Source organism: Psittacula echo (assembly GCF_963264785.1).
Source record: "Psittacula echo genome assembly, chromosome: 1".
Classification (NCBI taxonomy): Eukaryota; Metazoa; Chordata; class Aves; order Psittaciformes; family Psittacidae; genus Psittacula; species Psittacula echo.
In genome coordinates this window covers 85,786,540-85,807,245 of record NC_137735.1, presented here as the reverse complement: position 1 = coordinate 85,807,245, position 20,706 = coordinate 85,786,540, and the positions used below count along the sequence as shown (strand labels likewise).

At 39.7% G+C, this 20,706-nt stretch overlaps 1 protein-coding gene across 2 annotated transcripts in view; it reads right to left on the bottom strand.

Moving 5' to 3' along the window:
- The window catches only part of IFT56 (intraflagellar transport 56), a gene marked incomplete at its 5' end in the record, with an annotated part of 49,270 nt that extends 28,779 nt beyond the window's left edge, over positions 1 to 20,491 (bottom strand). Inside the window, 6 exons of one of the 2 annotated variants that reach the window (XM_080635342.1) lie at positions 295 to 466; positions 3,928 to 4,073; positions 5,686 to 5,735; positions 13,098 to 13,212; positions 19,860 to 19,952; positions 20,354 to 20,491. In XM_080635342.1, the coding sequence (XP_080491468.1) occupies positions 295 to 466; positions 3,928 to 4,073; positions 5,686 to 5,735; positions 13,098 to 13,212; positions 19,860 to 19,952; positions 20,354 to 20,491 (714 nt within the window). The remainder of the gene's footprint in view (positions 1 to 294; positions 467 to 3,927; positions 4,074 to 5,685; positions 5,736 to 13,097; positions 13,213 to 19,859; positions 19,953 to 20,353) is intronic. The other variant, XM_080635343.1, reaches the window with a different exon arrangement.
- Between the last annotated feature and the right edge of the window lie 215 nt (positions 20,492 to 20,706).

Here is a 20,706-nt window from a genome sequence, read left to right as displayed (position 1 = left end):
CTGGAAGGTTTTTGCCTTCCCAGTTTTATGTAATGTTTTAGCAATTGGGTAATATATATAGACACAAGGTCGTAAGTAGGAAAAGTGTAAGACTACTGGGCACACATGCAGACAGATGGCTTAACACCAGGAAAACTGACAGAGGTGACATTCCTAAGAGAAGGACACAATGACAAAATAAAGACCTATATCAACATTACTCATTAAGACAGATAAGGAAAAAAACCCCAAAACAACCCTGTACAGAATCTCAAGCTAAAATAAAAGTGAACTGAAGGGCTGTCCAATAGATACCTCAGCAGCCTTCCCATTGTAAAGGCGGAAATGGTTACAAGCCTTAAGGTTAAGAGCAATGGTACTGTCAGGAACTTGCTGAAGATAAACAGCTAGCACTTCCTGTGATACATCATAGTAATCCAGTTTGTAATAGCATAGGGCCACATATACATTCAAGGCCAGGTATTCCCTGTGGGAAAGAGGATTAAAGAGAACATTTAAATTCCACCACAGTTATACTACAGAACATTAAAATCAGTGATAAAGCTCTCACGTCTACATCTTTTACAAGCATGTCAAATCACAGAATCACCAAATCAACTAGGTTGGAAAAGACCCTTAAGATCATCAAGTCAAGTCTAACCATTACCCCAGGACTGCCAAGACCACCACTAAACCATATCACTGAGGGCCTCATCTACACGGTTTGTGAACACTTCCAGGGATGGTGATTCCACCACTTCCCTGGGCAGCCTGTGCCAATGCCTCACCACCCTCTCTGTGGAGAATTTTTTCCTCATATCCAGTCTAAGCCTACCCTCAGCTTGAGGCCATTTCCTCTTGTCCATTAGCTTGTCACTTGGGTGAAGAGACCAACCCCTCACCTCACTACAACCCCCTTTCAGGTAGTTGTAGAGAGAGACAAGGTCGCCCCTGAGCCTTCTCTTCTACAGCAGTTCCTCATAAGACTTACTCTCCAGACCCTTCACCAGCTTTGCTGCCCTTCTCTAGACCAGCTCCATCACTTCAATGTCTTTTTTGTAGTGAGGAGCCTGGAACTGAATTCGAGGATATAGGAACTGAATAGGATTCGAGGTGTGGCCTCACCAGTGTTGAATACAGAGGGATGATCACTGCCCTGGCCCTGCTGGCCCCACTGTTTCTGATGCTGTTGGCCTTCTTGGCTGCCTGGGCACAAGCTGGCTCATGTTCAGCAGCCATCAATCAGCACCCCAGGTCCTTTTCAATGAGCAGCTTTCCAGCCACTCTTCCCCAAGCCTGGCATATTGCATGAAGTTGTTGTGGCCCAAATGCAGGACCCGGCACTTTGCCTTGTTGAGCTCCATATCACTGGCCACAGCTCATCAATCCAGCCTGTCCAGATCCCTTTGCAGAGCCTTCCTGTCCTTCAGCAGATCAACATTCCCACCCAACCTAGTGTTGTCCACGAATTTACTGAGGGTACCCTTGATTCCCTCATCCAGATTATCAATGAAGATATTAAACAACACTGGCCTTAACATCAAGCCCTGAGGGACACCACTAGTGACCGGTCACCAACTAGATGTGATGCCATTTACCACCACTCTTTGGGCTTGACCATCCAGCCAGTTTCCAACCCAGCAAAGAACCCATCTATCCAGGCCATGCTTTATTATCTTTTATGGCAGTGGTCAGATTTAGCTCCACCTGTGCTTTCACCTTTCTAACTTTTCCTCTACATAACCTAACAATATCTTTGTACTTTTCATGGGGTAACTGTCCATTCTTCCACAGGTGATAAATTTTCTTTTCTTTCCTGAGTTTTAGCAATATCTCCCTGTTAAGCCAGGCTGGCCTCTTTCCCACCAATTTGATTTTCAGCACATAGCGACCATGTGCTCCCGCACCTTAAGGATTTCATTCTTGAAGAGCATCCAGCCTTCCTGGGCCCCTTTGTCCTTCAGTAATGTTTCCCAAGGAATTCTGCCAACCAGAATCCTAAACAGGCCAGTCAGCCCTTTGGAAGTTGAAGGTGAAGGTTCTGCTGACTTTCTTTCTGACTTCTCTAAGGACTGAAAATTCAGTAATTTCTTGATCACTTTGCCTCTAACCATCACATCACCCACCAGTCCTTCTCTGTTTGCAAACAGCAAATCCAGGCAGGCATCTCCCCTAGTTGGCTCAGTAACCAGCTGGATTAGGAAGTTATCTTCCACACTCCCCAAGAACCTCCTGGATTGTTTCTCCTCTGCTGTGTTGTACTTCCAGCAGACAAGTGGGGGGTTGAAGTCCCCACGAGAACAAGGGCAAGTGATCATGAAACTTCTTCCAGTTGTTTGAAGAACACTTCATCTGTAGCTTCATCTTGGCTGGGTGGTCTGTAACAAACTCCTACCAGGATTATCTGCTTGGTTGGCCTTCTCCCTGATCTTCACCCATTAATGTTCAGCCTTCTCACTCACCACATCGAGTTCAAGGCTGTCAATGCACTCTCTGACATACAATGCAACCCCACTATCTCTTTTTCCTTGCTTAACCCTTTTGAAGAGCCTAAACTGGGGTTTCCGAGAAATGCTTATAGTTATTAGAGCTCTAGGAGTCAGCTAAGATTGCACAGATCCAGATTTGCATTAGTGTTTTCAATGGCAGCTACTGCAGCTTTAAAGAATTACCTGTAAAACTTTTGGTTTGCAAATTGGGGAAATGGTGGCAACTTTACACTAAGACAATCCACAGAAGACAAGCACTATTTGGCCTGACAGAACAGGATTTTCTATGCAAATACATTCAATATGACATAGAAGTTTGAAAATATTTTAATGGACCTTATTATCTTATATCAAGTACAATTATCTCAAAAAATCCTTGCCATTACAAGCTATCAAGCCAGAAGAACTAGACACAAAAGATAGACAGGCATTTGTGGAAACAATAAAAGTGTTACTGTTGTGAAGGTTACCCGTTTAGCTTTGAGTGTTTCTTTCTATGGGTCTTGGAAGTTAAAATTCTCTTTCCTGAGCATTACGCAACATATATACACACATTATCATGGACTTCTCTAAAGCATTCAAATGGAAAAAAGATAGCTATGCATCCTGGGACAGCAGTTTTTATTTTACTAAACAATTATTTCAGCCACTTGAGAACTCAATTTGTTACTTGTTAAATTCCAAATTAAAAACTTGCAGAATACGATAGGAAAAACATCAGCAAGTGTCATAGCAGGAAAAGGGGTAATGGGTTTAAACTTAAACAGGGGAAGTTCAGGTTAGATATAAGGAAGAAGTTCTTCACTGTGAGGGTGGTGAGATACTGGAACAGGTTGCCCAAAGAAGTGGTAAATGCTCCATCCCTGGCAGTGTTCAAGGCCTGGTTGGACAGAGCCTTAGGCCACATGGTCTAGTGTGAGGTGTCCCTGCCTATGGCAGGGGGGTTGGAACTAGATGATTTTAAGGTTCTTTCCATCCCAAACCATTCTATGATTCTATGCTAAACAGAAATTGAAAGAATTCCAGACTTAAAGAAATACAAGGAACTCTCTACATAAAAACCCTTCTTAGAAAGGCTAAAAGGTGAAGAAGTCAGTAACCACAAACAAGAGTCACCAGACTGGCCATCACAGGGGGGGAAAGAAAAAGACGAAGCAGGTACATAACCATGTATCATTTCAGAAGTAAGTAACAAAATGAAAAAAAAATAATCTCAGAATTAATTACAAAAAATATCACTTAAAGCAAAAGAGAGCAGACTTTTTTTAAAAATGAATTTTTCAATAATGCTTTGCAATGAACAAAATTGAGGGGTTTGCAACTTGTGCGCATTTTCTGGTGGGAAAGGGACATAGTGATTGGGAAAATTTCCTACTTTCAGAAACCAAGCAGCTAAATAGAATTCAAATACCAACAGCATCAGAGAAATTGCAATAAGGTTCAGAGTAAAGGTGCCCACCGATTATCAAGAAGAATGCGTTTGTAGATATCAATAGCTTCTTGGTAGTGGGACCGCATGTAGTGGATAGATGCCAAGCTAAGCTGATCTTCTGTAATGTCCTGCAGATTCTGGTGAGAGCTCATCAGTTTCTTCTCATCACTGAACTAAAAAGAATGTGACATATTCTCAGATGAGTTCAGTGAGAAAAACATTTTAATTAGCTGGATTAGTTTCGTCCTTGCTGGCAAACAGCAGGTGATTAATACTAAACATCTGGAAAACCTCTGTTATATTAAAGTTAATTTGACCAGTGGAGAAAGCAAATATTAGAGAAGGCAGGCCAGTTAAAACTAAATAGTGAGGCTGAAAACTATGTAGACAGTTTCCTTTAAAGTGTGATTTATACATAATTACATGTCACATGCCTTGGTGGATAAGAGGGAAAGAGCAAAATTATTTCACAAACAGAATTTTGCAACACAAAATTTGACTGTTATTATGTGAGCCAGCAGAAATTTTACTGTTTGCAGATCCAAATCTTATTTCTCACGCATAGCACAAAAATTCAAGACTTGCCAACACACAAGCACTAATTTTCACAAGACTTATTTACAGCATTAAATCTCTTTCATTAGCTTCTTAAAATTCCAGTTTCTTTATCTAAATGGTTTATTTTTAAAGAATTGCTGAATAGCACATAACATGCACACAAGGATAAAATCAAGGAATAGAGTTAAACATACCCATTATATTTGTATTACAATAGTAAAGGTGAAGCTATTCACCTAATCCCTCTACTCAAATTAGTTATTCCAGTGCTTCCCTTTGCCGATTAAACACTAATCATGAATTCTTTCACCCACAATATATTATGTATTTGGTTTTCGTCTATCTTTCAGGTTTTCTTCGAATCCTTTTCCTCTCTCTTTAAGCCAGTCACAAAATGATACCCCAGCATAAAGGCAAGAGAAGTTGCTGAAGAGAACTAAAGGCAATGAGCTTCACAGTTTTATAAAACCCTTTATATTCCAAAGACTAATCAAATGAACTAACAATTACTCAACTTCTCTTTATCACAAACATCAGTGTCAGCCCCACTGGAAAAATGTTTTAAGACTTCCCTCTTAACAAAGATTTAAGTAAAGAGAATCTGATGTCGAAGCTAACGTTCAGGATTTATACTTTCTTTCAACTCAGTCTTTTCAGTAGCACAATACTTGTTAAGTATAACACAGTATAACATAACCCCAAATTTAAGGGAACATAGCTATGTGTGGTAAATGAAATAAGCATTTAATTCTTGTTGAAATTAATGTAAATTTCATGCTATAAACAATGTAACTTCTTGGATACTGAATGACTTAGGAGGATCAGTAACAGCATACAGAGCACTTTGGTCAAACTGCTAAATATAAGGCAGCTGCAACTTACAAAAACTTGGTACACAGAAGAAGAAAAATAGTGGCTTATACATTTCTGATTCTATTTGAGTTCCAGGTTCCTAGTGATCAAAAATATCATGCGGTTCCTGTTGTATGACTTATGTGAAGTGTGTTTGTAAGACTTTCCTCAGATACATGCTGAGAGCACCGACTTTAAGATTATGTTTTCACACTCACTTTCTCATCCACATTTTAATACAGAAGGGTGGTTATGGAAAATGTTCTCTTGCTGTCACAGACATTTTAATTATTCTGCCAGGTTGCCAGCATAAATTACACATTATCAAATTGAAAAGAAAACAAACAAAGCAGGAGTGAAGAAAAGACATCATACCTTATGTGCCAGGTGAAAGAGTAAACGGTTCTGAAGACGACTCTTAGGTGCTGAAAGGAAAATTCAGTAATTATCGCTGCACAGAACTCAAGCTGTCTTTTATTTTTAACTTTCTTTCTCAACAAACATGCGTGCACCCATATTCTTTCATTAACTAGACCAAGAACAGTTCTTCACTGATGTAGCCTTTGCAGGTCATGCCCCATGGCATATTCTGCCAATTTTAGAGTGGTTTAAGGGTCTTCCTGCTTCCTATCTTCATTCCCATACCATTTCTTTTTAAATCTCTTTTGAAAGTAACTTTTCATTGGCCTCTGTCTTCCACGAGCCTTTAAACATCTAGGAATTGCACTATCATTTCCCTGCAGGGCCGTCTGGATAATTGTGGGTTTTTTTGTGACACATAGCACAGCATCTTTCAGAGAATAAAAAGCAGCAACAGATAAGCTCATAATCAAGGCTCCTTCTACAATGTGTCACATTTAAAATAAGTTGTGATTCATAATTTTAGGAATCTTGTCAACTTCCAGTGTATTGTGAAAGCCATTGCTGCTATCATTTTGTTATGTATGCACATCATATTATGCTCAGCTAAGATTCAAACTAAGATATGGAAAGAGATTTAAGGGAGACATATCCTTTATAAAGCCCCTGAAGTTCATGAAATTTCTTGCTGAAGCAGGATTAGAAATTCCATTTAACTCACTCCATATGACACAAATTGTTAACTGTAGAGCTTCAAGTCACTAGAGAGAGACTTGTGCTTCACTGAGAGTGACAAAGGTCCTCATCCAACAGAGCTATTAATTTCTTTTGCAAGCAATCTTCCAAAAAGCTTTCCCTTGTTTCCTGTATTTTCTTTAGCCTGCTCAGCTAATGAGCACTCTCATTCTTGCTCAGACCAACCAGCTGGCAACCTATGTTTCAACAGAAAGGATGAACATGGAATCTTTCAAAAAAACAGAATGACTTACTATGTTTATGAAGCCACAAAAGTTGCAGAGTTAGCAAAGCAATGGCCTGTAACACAAGGCTGTAATTCTTCTGACATCCTAAACCATGAAAGAGGGCTCAAACCACCAAAACCTCTTCCCTCCGCCCTCCCAAGATGGAATTTTCTAGTAATAAGTTAGGTTTATTTATTTTTTTTAAGCATGTAAGATCAGATTTTCAGGCTTCTTACTCTTTCTCTACATAGTAAAAACACCCTTTGTAACAGTGGACATTGCCAAAACCCAGGACATTCTCATCAGGCTGGCAGTGTAAGCCTGCCCACATACTCCTGATAGGTACAGCAATTATTTCTCTCACTTCCTCCTTCCCAAGCTGTGTTATTTTACCCCGTTACTAGAAAAAGAGGACAGAGAGTTGTATCTTTTAACAACTGCTACAACACAAATGTCCCAAAAAAGCCAAGGCAGTACGAGAGCGCTCCCAGAAAGCCACATCTTAACAACAGAGCATCAAGTTTTTAAGAAGTTACATGGCCTTCAATCTAGGATAAAAAAATGGGAATTTTCATTAGCCTAATTATTAAAAAACAGAAAGGTTTTTTTCTGATCTACAATCAATATTGTATAAGCAACAGTAGCAACAGTATAACTAGAATGTACCATTGTGTCAGAAATTTTTTCATTCACTGAGTTAGAAAGTTAAGGTACCTTAATGTAGACGCATGTTCTTCAAAATGTTGTTGGTAATGATAGTGTGGCAACTCTACATGTGCCCCAGCATTAATTGATAGGTTTTAATATCAAAGTTTAGAAGGGTTGCACATGGACCCCACATGTGCTTTTGTGTGAAATTTAAACCAACCACAACAACCCCTCACAATTTAAAACATTCGGTCATCAAAGACTCCAAAAATATAAGCAGGACAGATTGTGGGATTTACACTGAAAATAACGTATTGTATAATCACAGTGCTATGGGCAAAGACACCTTTTCTTTTCTTTTTTTTTTTTTTTGAGTGGTTTTTAGCATTAATTTTGCTGTGAAAATTGTGACTTGCAAGCAATACTCCCTCAAGAATCTAAACCAAGGAATTCTTGTTTCACTGGTCAACCAATGACTGCGGTGCTGCCTTCTTAAACCTGGCATCTGATCTGACATTAAAATTATTATTTACTTCTTGGCAAAAACTGAAGGGTTAGTCCATGTTATTTTACATCTAAAACCAGGCAAAAGATGAAACCCGAGTACTGATGGTGGGCATGGATATACGGAGGGAGAAAAAAAATGTTCTCTGTCATATGATATTATATGATACTATCCATTTGATAGTCTTTAAAATAAGACACTTAATGTCAGCCAAAGAAGGAGAGGGCAAAAAACAAAAGAAAAAACCAGCCCCTATGATATAGTAAGCAGAGCCATGGAAACATTAAATATCAGCAGTTTCTTTTCTGCCAGTGCCAAATGCATTTTTTGAGGAAGACAAGGAAACATATGCGTAAGATCAGATTACTTTCCAGAGAGAATATGGTTATGAATATTGGATAAAGCTGTTGTCAATCACTGAAGCAGGAAGTGATACAACTGCCTCATCAGAGATAATGACTTTTAAGGGACATTAGGCTTGTTCTTTTACTACTCTTTGCTGCTACTGAATTTCATCGTTGCTGATGTATTGACGTCACAAGGAAGCGCGATCTTTTCCTATTCTACTTTTTCAAGAAGATTATTGTAAATTATTACTTTTTTTATCAGTACTAAGCAATCTAGGGATAATAACAAACATGATGACAATGCTGCATGGCAATAAACTGGATCCTGCTCCAAATCTAGTATTGTCCTTGTGCTAAAGACATGACTGAGATAGCTAGATAGAATATATCTCTTTCAAGCTAGGAAACGCATCAATATTCCTACACTAGAATTTTTGTCATGATTAGTGCTGATGTTCCAGGCACTAAAGTCATAGTTGACATTGATCTTAAAAGTTTTCTGTATAGTTTTATGTGCTGACACTGAACAGGTACCAGTGAAGTATTCGTAAAAGTATAATGAACAGAAGACAGTTATCTTCACTAATTACTAAACAAAAAGTTAAGCTCACTAGAAATGGCAGCTCAGACTCCTTGTGGGTTCCATTTTGCTGCCACAGGCAGTAAGAAGATCATGAAACACAGTAATGGACAATGTGGCATATGTGCCCTCTTGTAAAAGTGCAAGGCAATGCTGGTCATGCATCCAGTATTAACAAATCCCATCTAGCAGATGTAATGCATATGCTGTAGCAGCACTTCACACATTAACGGACATAGAACACAACTTATACATAGCAGGAGCTGGTAGGAATGAAACAGGGTTAAGAAGGCTCCAGCCTGACAGCACAGAAAATAGCACCAGAGGAAATATTCTCCTGTTCCTGAGAAACAACACCCTGCTCACCTGAATACAGTAGCTGAATGAAGCCCTCTGTGCCTCAGAACCACATTTTCAATGGTGGAAGGAATATGCAAGGGTATGGGAAAAATGTTTGGAAAAGCCACGGTGAGGCAGCAAGGTTAACACTTACACACACTTGAATAGCTCGACTGTTTAGAATTTTCCTGAATGAAATTTACAGAGGACACTCACTGAAATTTTCCCATTCCCAAATACATAAAAGCTAGTTCAGCTATGTTCAGTTACTTGCAATATATACACATTTCATTTCAGTCATGCTTAAACACAGAAAGTTAAAGATCACTGAAGCAAACACTATCAATTATTACTGTTCTGTAGCTTTCACGATACTTTAAAAAGAAAGCAAGAAAATAGGGTTAGTAGTTTCTAAAGTTTAAATATGTGTAAATTGATATTTTCACTTACACACTTTGAAAGTTCCATATATCTAAATCTGCCGGTTCAAAACCACAGCTAAATGCAATGAAAACGAATTACTGCTCTCAAGCAACTTTTCCATGCCCGCTTGTAACTGCACATTTTCACTGGTGACAACTCTCTGACACCTGGCAAACATTAGTACATGCACAAGCAAAACTGGTTTGGAAAACGTCATTGCTTTTACTAACCCATTTCTGTTCTGCTTTTGTACAACATTGCTCCTTCCAGTATACGCTGTGAAATGAGAAGTTTAACTGTTCAGTTAAACCACATTCAGATCCGACACATGCAGAGTTGTGAAGAAGTAATGTAATTACAAAGTTTGCCATCAAAAATTAGAATGGAGGAAAAAAAAATAAAAAAATCCCCAAACTACAAACAACTTTAATGACTGGTTGAGCAACATAACTCTGTCTGCACATGAATCCTTAATTTAATTGTAAAATCCCGTTTATCCAGAAAAGACTGCCTTTCATAACAGAGTTAACTGCAGCCTCACTTATGTACATTTTGTGGCTTAAAAGAACAGTTAGTTCTTGTGTTTTTCTTAATGCAGTGCTAGCCAATGGCTTCTGAGAGCACTACGCAGGCTTCTAAACACTAGGACCAATTGCCAGGACCACCATGCAAACGTGCCAGGCTAAGCTTCTACTCATTATCCTCTGCAAGACACATGAACTGTAAATGCACCATAAGGTTATTTGGTTTTATAATCAAAAAGAAATATGTATTTGTTATTACTTATTAAACCAAGATGAAGACTTTCAGCCTTATTCTCCCAAGGCTAGAAGGGCTATCACACACATGGAAAACACATTCAGCCAATGTATGACAGCAGAGAGGCAGAAGGAGTAAAAAAAGCATGCCTTGGCAGCTTCACTATGGGATGACTATGAAACAACAGTAGCTGCCTTGAAGTAACTCCACCTTAGATACAGAACATTAACAACTGCAATGTAAGAGGACAGCAGGGAAAAGGGAGAAGCCAGAAATACATGAAAGGAATTTGGAAGAAAGCCTAGAGGAGGTAAAGTACAACTGTAATGAAAAACTTTCAAAGAAAGATTTTTTTTATTGCCTTTTTGCTCTACTTCTGAGGTTATATTTGCATTAATTCTGGTTTATATGACTTCTGATATACAGGTTTATACTTTCCTGAGAGAATGTACCATGAAGTTGCAATAAAGTAACGACAAGCTAAAAGAACACATATATTACAAACCAAATGTAAAACCTTGCTCTACAAGAGATTATGGACTATATATCTCATATGAAATGCAATAATTACCTTATGGCTTTTAATGCTAATTTCCTAATTTTTAAGTATCCTTCATGTTTCTCCTCAGACAGTTAACAATAATTTTCTTAAGCAACAGCAACAGCACATGGCAAGAAGGAGCTTCTATTTGATTTCTAGATATTTACATGCTTGTGTAGAAGATTTATTAGAGAAAGCTAGCTGACAGTTACGTTCCCTTTCACAAAGAGATTCCATCACTGTAGTAATTTAGAATTATAGCTGAAAATTAACTATTTCTCCCTCATTTGCTTTAGTACTATGTTACTTTCAGGAGCTTAACATAACTGCAGAAATAAACAGCAAGCAATATGCAAGAAATTAGGAAAATAATCCCAAAATAACAAAGATAAGCAGCCCAACACTAACGCTGTCTATCATTCAAGACAGTACTGGATAAATGGTATTCTTCTAGAGACTTCACCTGTTGTGTCTATATCCAATGAAATATTTTGCTTCTTTAGGATCTTTGCAAAATCATGTAAGATGTCTCTAGATGTTATGGCCTCAGCTGTCAATAATATATTACAAACAGCCATCACTGATGCAATCCTGAGATGTTAAAGAAAACCTAGAAGAGGATCTGTCTGTCTTGAGTGAAAAGAAAACCATTCAATCTCAATGTAGAAAGACTGAAACGATGGGAGTGGGAAGAGGAATATACAATACTTTGAAGCCTTCAATGGAGAAATGACAAGTGCTACAAATCTTCAGCTGTGTCTGCCTCCTCACCAAGCTTAAGTAGCCAGAAATCATCAGTGTTACAGTACTCACAAAAAAGTTGTAGCACCTCACTAAAAGAACTGGCATGCTGCCTTTAAACAATTACATAAAATCAGGACTAGCATGAGCACTCAGTTACTCTCTGTTAGCTCCCTCGGCTATGCTCTCTACATCTTACACTCCTTTCTTAATATCCTTGCCTTTGCCTCCAGCACCCAAGTACCACTAACAGCACCTCTTACCCTACCACTCATCATGAGCAAACTCACAGTTAATAAAGGTGCATGCCCAGATGTGCATCTGTCACCTCTAAAATAGATTACTGTAATTCACATGATGAGAAGCTGATGACAATGACTCCAACAGGTACAGGGTGCAGCTGCTTGCTTCCCCCATGGTCTGAGTTATACTGACACCTCAAGCTGTATTGTCCAAGTACTTTCAGATTCCAGTTCAAGTCCTATATTGTAATCTCTAAAGATCAAAGTTGTGGTACATTAAAAATGGAATTATTTGTGAATATTAGAATTTGACACACCTCTTGAAGAATACAGACCACAAAGCTCTGTGAATTTTTATAGTTACAAGCAAAACATTCCAGTGTTGTTTCCAAACAGAATGGTCTTCCAGACGATTTAAAGGGATACTACAAAACTGTCCTTTTTGAAGTTACTCCTCCACAGTAGCAGAAAGTACAGTTATTTTCCTCCCTACCCTATTTTGAGCTCAAGACTAGAAGACTAAATACAGAAAGAAAGAGAGGAGAAAATCTGTAAGAGTTTTATCCTTCAAAGGCAAGAGTCAGATGCTGAACAAGGTATCATTACTATTAATTCTATTTAGAAAGCACCAGGATACTTAAGGCTATGGAAGACAATATATATCACAAAGATAAAAAGAAAGTGATGGGTAACAATTCAACTGCAGAAACATTTTTAGGCAGTGAAAACTGCCTTGGAATCTAATTTCATTCCTCTTCTTTAAATTATCCCATTCAGATTAAAGTAGAAACGTAACAATGTGATTGCAGTGAACTCCACACCTTGAAGAATCACATACCCAATATCTGACTTATGAGGTGACAAGACCACCTACTAAGTCACTCAAACCATGTAAACAGAGCTCTTGTTCACATCAGGGATAATGCTGAACTCTCTCAGCTCCGCATTTTGTGCTAATTTCACTTGCCTAATTAGCTTCATCTGCACTGGCTCAGAGACATTAAATCAGTCAAAAGAAAAGTAACTTACTGCTGCTGGTCAGCACATGCTAGGTTTTGTATTTAGAAATTAATACGATAATTTATTTTCCAGGTGCTTCTTTTCAGCTCCAGGTGCTCCACCTGCCCACAGTATTTTTAGGAACCAAACTGCAATAAAAGTCTCCTGTTAAATGGAAACAAACAAACAAACATACAAAAAAGAAACAACCCAACTTTGCTCAAAAGTGTCCTTCCTTTATTCCTATATATATATTAAAAAGCATTAAATACTTTGTCAGGAAATCACTTTAAGTGTTCAAGTCCAGGAGTAATCCCTTCCATCAGAGACATACATCTTACCTTTCAAGGCTGCTTGTTCAGCTTGTGTATACATTCCCAGAAAGAAATATGTGCAGGCAAGGTTCACCCAAACATTTGGATTGCAAGCTGGTTGTTTGGTTAAGGCCTCATATTCCTGTAACAGAAGAGAGGGTTGATTTTTTAAAAATGCTTAATCACACAGACTTGTGTTAAATATCATCTGTATACCATATTTCTTTCACCATTTTACAACGTATCATTAAATTCTTAAGATTAAATGACTTATTCTCAAGTTCATTGCAGTTCTAACAATGAAACTATTACATTTTAACCTATGTCCCTAGCTCTTTTTTGTTAACAGCAATAGGAACAAAAAAAAGGAACAAGCAGCACTATAAATCTTCACTGGTATGAGCATGAATTCTGTCAATACTGAAATTATAAATATATATAAAATACAATATAAATAATTGTATATAAGTACATTCTTTATATTTATAAAAGATTAATGTATTAAATTCATAAAGGCATCAAAATAACCCACTTTTCAGCAGTCTTTTCTGATGCTTTCCTAAGTTCTCCTCCAGTCAAAGCCTGGGAGCTATAAATGCCAGAGAAATCTCTTTGTGAATATTTACTGGAGCAAGTGTTAAAACATGCTTTTGTAAACCTGTAGGTAGTGTCTTAGCATAGACTAAACCAGTGGTCTCCAAAGTGGAGTGTATGCAACAGTGCACCCCAGCAGTGGTGCAAGACAATACCATTGTGTGCAGGAAGAATTTTTTTGGTACCATTAATAACTAAAGTAAATATTTTAAAAATAGTGCTTATTTAATCTTTACCTTGTATTTTTAAATTTCTATTTTGTGTATTTTTATAGTTACATGTTAGTATAGTACTATGTATTTATACATACATATATGTATATTGGGTGGGTTTGTTCAAAACTTTTTTACTGATGGGATGCATGACCAAAATTGTTTGGAAACCTGCATTAAATACAAACCTACAAGTCAGTATTGTTCAAATTCAAAATTTCCTAATAGATATAATTAAACATTACTAAACTGTGCATAACTTCACCGTTTCCCATTTTAAGATTTACAGCCAACAGCAACAGAAAACCAGTAGATACCATATTGTGATATCTTACACATCCATGTTCATTACATATCCCTTAATACTGCCACACAGACTGCTTCATTTCTTGCTCTTTGTGGAACAAAAACATTTAACAGATGAATTTTTCAATCTACTTTTTTTTTTTTTTTTTTTAATCGAAAAAACTCAACTTTGCAGCTACAGAACAGTGACATTCCTGAATATTTTTTTTCCCTCTGTCAGGTTTCTGTTTAATTACTAGGAAGGACCATCCCAGTGAAAGTGCCTCCTGCTGGTGCTCCTGCTCTCCATTCGGCCATGTCCAACCAGCAACATACGGCAAAGCAAGCAGGGTCATGCAAAGTTCTCACCAGATCTGAAAGAATGCCATCTATGTACTCCCAGTCACCATCAGCCTCTCATCCCTCCCAGCAACACAACCACCTTGCTGACTCTGTACTCTCTTCTCCAAACATATGAATTGGAATTTCCCTCTGCCTAGGAAGAATTTACCAGGTTGTGCTGCTATGGGTAAAAAACTTCTTACCTCTTGGGGAAAGGCACAGATGTAACAATAGCACCAGATAAAATAAGCCATGCCCAAAGGTCAGTGAATCCCAAGAAAAGAAATATGCTGACAACAATAAACTTTATAGTTTGCAAGCATAAAGATTTTTTTTCTTTTCTTGCCAAGTAGAAGTAAATTGCACTCCAAAACAGAGAAAATATTAGTAAGGTATGCTCTTAAAAGCCAGCTGAGTCTTGCTAGTACTTCAGGGACTAACTGTCCTTCAAGATTTAAAATAAATAACAAAAAACAACCAACCAAACCAAAATATTTACTTAGAGGCCAATCTTTCCTACTGAGGCCAGATCAATCTTGATATAGGTCTGTCACAGAGCTCTAAGAGACAGGCCACTGCTGTTTATTGGGACCATCTGGAATCTTTCAAAACCTGTCCAGATGAAATGTATTCAAAAGTCTCTTTTGACTATAGCTTCAGGCAGATTAATTAGAAAAGACAAAGTGCATAAACACATGTCATGTTCTGGCTTGGCCATTCAAAGCAAGCAATAAATAAAAGAGTGCTCTAGAAGTACCAAAGTGAACCTATGGAAACACAGTAAATAAAAATTAGGACTATTAGTGCTATTTACCCTGTAGTTTTGGGCCATTAGCCCAGACTATGCACTATTGCCCCTTTCCTCACTAAAAGACATTCAACATCAGTCTCTCAGGGATTACTTCACAAGTACCTTCACTCTCCTCTCCAAAACCCCAACAAACTCAAACAAACTGAATACTCCAAAAGCTTTCCCAGTAGTCAACCTGTGACATATTTTTGCCAACCAGGAGCATAACAACTTCTTGCTATTTCAACCTCCTGCAGCTCCCATGCCTTTCACAAGACACATGCACTTTTCCTCAAAAGCAGGCTGACAGATTGATTGCCTACAACTGTGGACACCTACTGACAATGCTGTGGCCAGCAGGATTCTGCTTCGTGGCCTTATTCCTTGTCTGCCCATAAACACATATTTTGAAGAGCCAGTAACAGGCCAACCTATAGAGCTGCTGCACAAGTGCTCAAAGGAGGTGTGGAGGTACTCATTGTAACCTGGCTATGTCAGAGAAGCCTAGAAAACTTCACCAAGACAAAAATTAATCTTTTATTTCCTAGCTTCATCTCTCAGGAACTGAGTGTACCTGTATTCTCACATTTCTTGCGAAAGCACTCAAGCAAGACCTGATTCTGTTCATGGATGAACCATTACTTTAGTACAGCCCTATTCCTTTCCTGATTTACTATTTGACTGAAATTATCCTGAGGGTAGGCAGGAAGTCCAGTCCAGTGAAGAGTGGAATGACTCCCGAGTCTCCTTGAGGAAGGAGGCAGCAGACAGAATCACAGAATGGTCTGTGTTGGAGAAGACCTTAAAGATCATCTGGTTCCAACCCCCCTGCCATGAGCAGGGACACCTTCCACAAGACCAGGTTACAACAAGCCACATCCAACCTGGCCTTGAATGCTGCCAGGGATGGGGCAGCCACAGCTTCTCTGGGCAAACTGTTCCAGTGTCTCACCATCCATGTAGTGAAGAGTTTTTCTCCTAATGTCTAACCTAAATCTCCCCTGTCAGTTTAAAGACATTCCCCCTTGTCTTGTTACTACATGCCCTTGTAAAAAGCCCCTCTCCACATTTCTTGGAGGACCCCTTTAGGTACTGGAAGCTGCTCTAAGGTCTCCACAGAGACTTTTCTTCTCCAGGCTGAACAAGCCCAAGGCTCTCAGTCTGTCTTCATAGGAGAGGTGCTCCAGCCCTCTGAGCATCTCCGTGGCCTTGCTCCGTGGACTTGCTTGAGCAGCTCCATGTCCCTCTTATGTTGGGGGTCCCGGAACTGAATGCAGTACTGCAGGTGGGGATCTTAAAAGAGCCAAGTAAAGGAGAAGAATCCCCTCCCTCAACCTGCTGACCATGCTCCTCTTGTTGCAGCCCCAGTTATACTTGGCTTTGTGGGCTGCAAGCACACACTGTCAGAGAGACTGCAAGAATCATTGACTGTAGTTTGTGAGATTTTAACCAAAATAATGCATTGAAGGCTCTGGCCCAGGGATCATGCTTTGCTCTCACATGTGCAGCTGATGGGCCAAAATGGCATTACCATGTCTGGCAGCTGTACCACATCACCACTGCATTCCTAAACCCAGGCAGAAGGTGCAGAGTGCAAATGTGAAACCTGTTCTTGAATCCAACCTAGCAGTGGACCTGCCCTTGCCAATTCCTCTCTTAAGTTGTTAATACCTCAAACATATTATAACTCTGCTAGGCCCCAGCTGCTACAATTTATAAGATCAGGCATCTCAGAAAAAGAATCATTGGACTGATTCTGGTCCTTGGGTGACATTGAGAAATTTTTCAGGAAAGTTGTAAGATTAGTGCTGTGAACAAGTCATGGCAGAAAGACAGGTGGGGTTTTCCCCATTAGGAATAGTAGATATGGAAGATTCCAGAAAAGTAATTAGATGCTGTCATTACTAGGGGAGTTCTGGTTGCCATACAATGCCACAAAAACACTAGCCACTCAGTGTTAATAAAACTGAATTTGTCAGAGAAGGAAGCTAGAAAGTCCCCAGGGAGGGACCACCACCATGACTGTTGGAAGACTTGAGCCCAGTGCAGTACCATTTGTCAACTGATGTACAGCAGGAGGGATGATCCCACTAGGCCAGTGTCAGTGGCATATCCTTTGAGAAAGGCATCTACTTACTAAGAAGGGGAAAGTGTGACGCTAGTGAAGCTGCGGTTAGTGCTCTACCCAGAGATTATGTTACTGCTGGTTTGTCTATGATAAGAGAATGTGAAATCTCTCATGTGAGTGTGCCACATATTTTGCTGTCATTTTTTCTGAATATATTCTTGCAGCTGGAGATTTGTGTGTTTTTCTTTTTGTCCCTGCTTCGCCCAGCAGTGGATGATGGCTACCTGACCCCAATTCCCAACCTTCTCCAAAAGTTGCCATGCAACCAGCACACCTGGGTCACTATGAAAGGATCATTATAAATGAAAGTATTACTGAGCAGCATAATTTCTGAAGATCCTCACTAGGTATATGGACTACAAACCACAAACTGGGAATATAGTGACATAGACCATGCATTATCACTTGCAGGCAACTCAGAATGTGAATCATTTATATTGTGTGGAATATTACTCTGACGAATTCTGCAGAATATTCTACCCATAGTATTTTATTTACAGTGCTCTTAGAACTCCCTAAAGAGTGCTCCAAAATCTAGAGGATACAGATAATAAAGGAATTTGTCCTTGAGAATACAGCAGCAATGCCTTTGTAACAGCAGAGAAGATAGAGCATTATACTTCAACCCTGAAGCAGAACTAAAAGGCAATTCAGCCTCTACAGTCAGCACTCTCTTCCTCAATTACTACAGGCTTGGGAATTACAACTATGGTGTTCTGTCTCAAAAGAAACTAGGTTGAGATGCACAGGCTCATTTCCCACATGCCACCACAAAATGACAAAGTTATCAGGACTCACCACTGTGTCAAAGATAAGTCTTAAATCTGAAAAGATAGGCCCTGGGATTTCTCACTTAAAACATGCACACAAACAAACCAACCGAAAACCATGCATACAAACCTTTTATTGTCCTTACTTGGGCAGAAAACCGGGAAAAAGAGGACTTACAGTTTTTAAAAGCCTGAATCAACAGCATCACCTAGTGGTGAATCAAATGCCACATACAAAACCCAATCTATCAAAAAAACCCCAAATAAACGAAACAAAAAAAAAAAAAGCTTTTACTCTTTCGTTGAAGGAAACATTTAAAAATCTACTCTGGCTTTAAAAGCACCCACTGGATATTCCAAATAGCAGAAATGATTTCAAAGAAATTGCAAGCTATTCTTCATTTGTATACAAACATTTTTCTGTTTTTTTAAACTTTCGCTGCCCATTAACACCTAACTTTTAGATATAAATTAACTACAGCAATTGATTGTTACATTCATAATCTTTAAATTCTGCAACTCAAGTTACCACTATGTCTTGTACTACTATTCTGCATTCTGTACTGCCAATTTGATTCACTGAGCATTTCTAACATCTCTAATGGTTGTCTCCTCTTCAGTTTTTTAAGAGGGAAAGTGACTTGTGAATTTACTTGGAAACTTCAGAAATTCTATTTCTGTTTTACATCTGCATCTTGTGCATGTGACCATGTATTACTATAGTTAAACACCTAATTTTACCCAAGATAGAAACTAGAGCCATTGCTCTAGAATGTATTTCTCTGTGGTTATTTTTGCTTGTTAATACTTCAAGTTATCATCTGGTTTTAATATTTCCTTAATAGGGAAAGCAAGAATCTGCAAAACCAGTTATACTTCACAGTTCTGCTTCACAGTGAATCGCAGTGCAGAACTCCCTAGCTGATACTGACTGAAACAAATAAGCCCTTAAATGGTGCATTACAGCATTGCAAGGACCCAGCAATTCACACCTGTAGGAATACAGCAATGAGACAAACAATACTTAGGGAGAGATGGAGTTGTTTTTCAAATCTTGACTAGCATGCAGCCTTGTGGGTACCACCACACCACTCCACAACACTCCCTTGTGTACCCCAGCTCTTGGAGGTACACAGCCAAGCAGCCATGAAAATTTGCTAAAACTTCTACAGAGAAATGTGCTAGCACAATTAAGAAGATAGAGGGATCTGAGGAACACTGGCAACAAACTGATTTGCAACAAACTGGGTTTCACTGGGGACATAAATGGACATAAGAGAAAGAATTGCGTATTCTTTCTCTTACTCATGCACTGAAAGTGACAAAACAGCATTTTAGGTGCAAATATTAAAAATGTATGCGTATTTGAATAATTAGCATGTCTTTTAGTGACTTAAAGCTTCTAGAGAATAAATATGTCTCATTGCATTGAATTACCCAATACAAGAAAACGTAAAGAACAACAAGAAAGTACATTAAATGGGCAGGGGCATCAACCTCTAGAGAAAGAATACACGATGAGACAAAAACATAAACCTACCTTATTACCATACATTTGTATCTTAACTGGCTGGTAGAACTGTTCCCTACAGAACATCTTCCTCCTTTTGTCATCACTTTATCACATTCTGATTTCCAACCTCGGGGAGCTGTATTTCCCCACCTTACCTCCAGTGCTCTCTTGTAGTCACCCAAATGAAAGGCACAGTATCCGATCCAAAGGTCAGTATCCTCCTCCTGCTCACCCACCTGCCGTTTAAACTTTGTAGAGAAGAAATAACGTAAGAGTTTTGTCTGCTGCCACACAGTTTATAAAGCCCCAGAGATCATCGAACTAATACTAGGCCATCTTATCTCATGGACGGCTTGACAGCTGTGGATGCTACAGGGGTGGAGCTGCTCTAACATTTCTGAGGGAGCAGCCGGCAACTCTCACATGCCAAACCTAGTCCTGCGAACCGAGGGGAAAGCTGCTGCAACAGGGCCTAACGGGTGCGGAAGGAAGAGAGGGGGACACAAGGGCGGGGAAGGGTTCTCCTTGCCCCGCAGCCGTGTCGGGCACAGGCCTGGCAACAACGATACCGCTCTCCCGAGGGGAGCGGGAGAGCCGGGGGGCGGCGGCGCCTTCGGGCTGAGGTCTCCGAGGCCGTCGCCACTGTTACCTCCAGCAAGGCGATCGCGCCAGTGAAGTCCCTCAGGGCTAGGAGCTCTTCCAGCTGCGGCACCTTCTTCCCTTTCTTCCTTCGCCTGTCTAACGGCGGCGGGGTATCCGTCACTGCCGGCTTGGCCCGGGAAAGCATCTGGACAAAGATCAAAGCGGAGCCTAAGCAGAGGTTCCCCCGACCGAAATAGGGGAGGCGCCACGCCCTACATCCCGCCACCTCTCACCATCTTGCCGCCAGGCCCGCACTCCTCTCTCCGCCGACGGCGCCGTTGCCAGGGTAACCGCGGAGCGGGGGAGGGCCTCGGCGCAGGCCTGAGCGCAGCTGTGAATAGGTGCCGGCTCACGACTGGA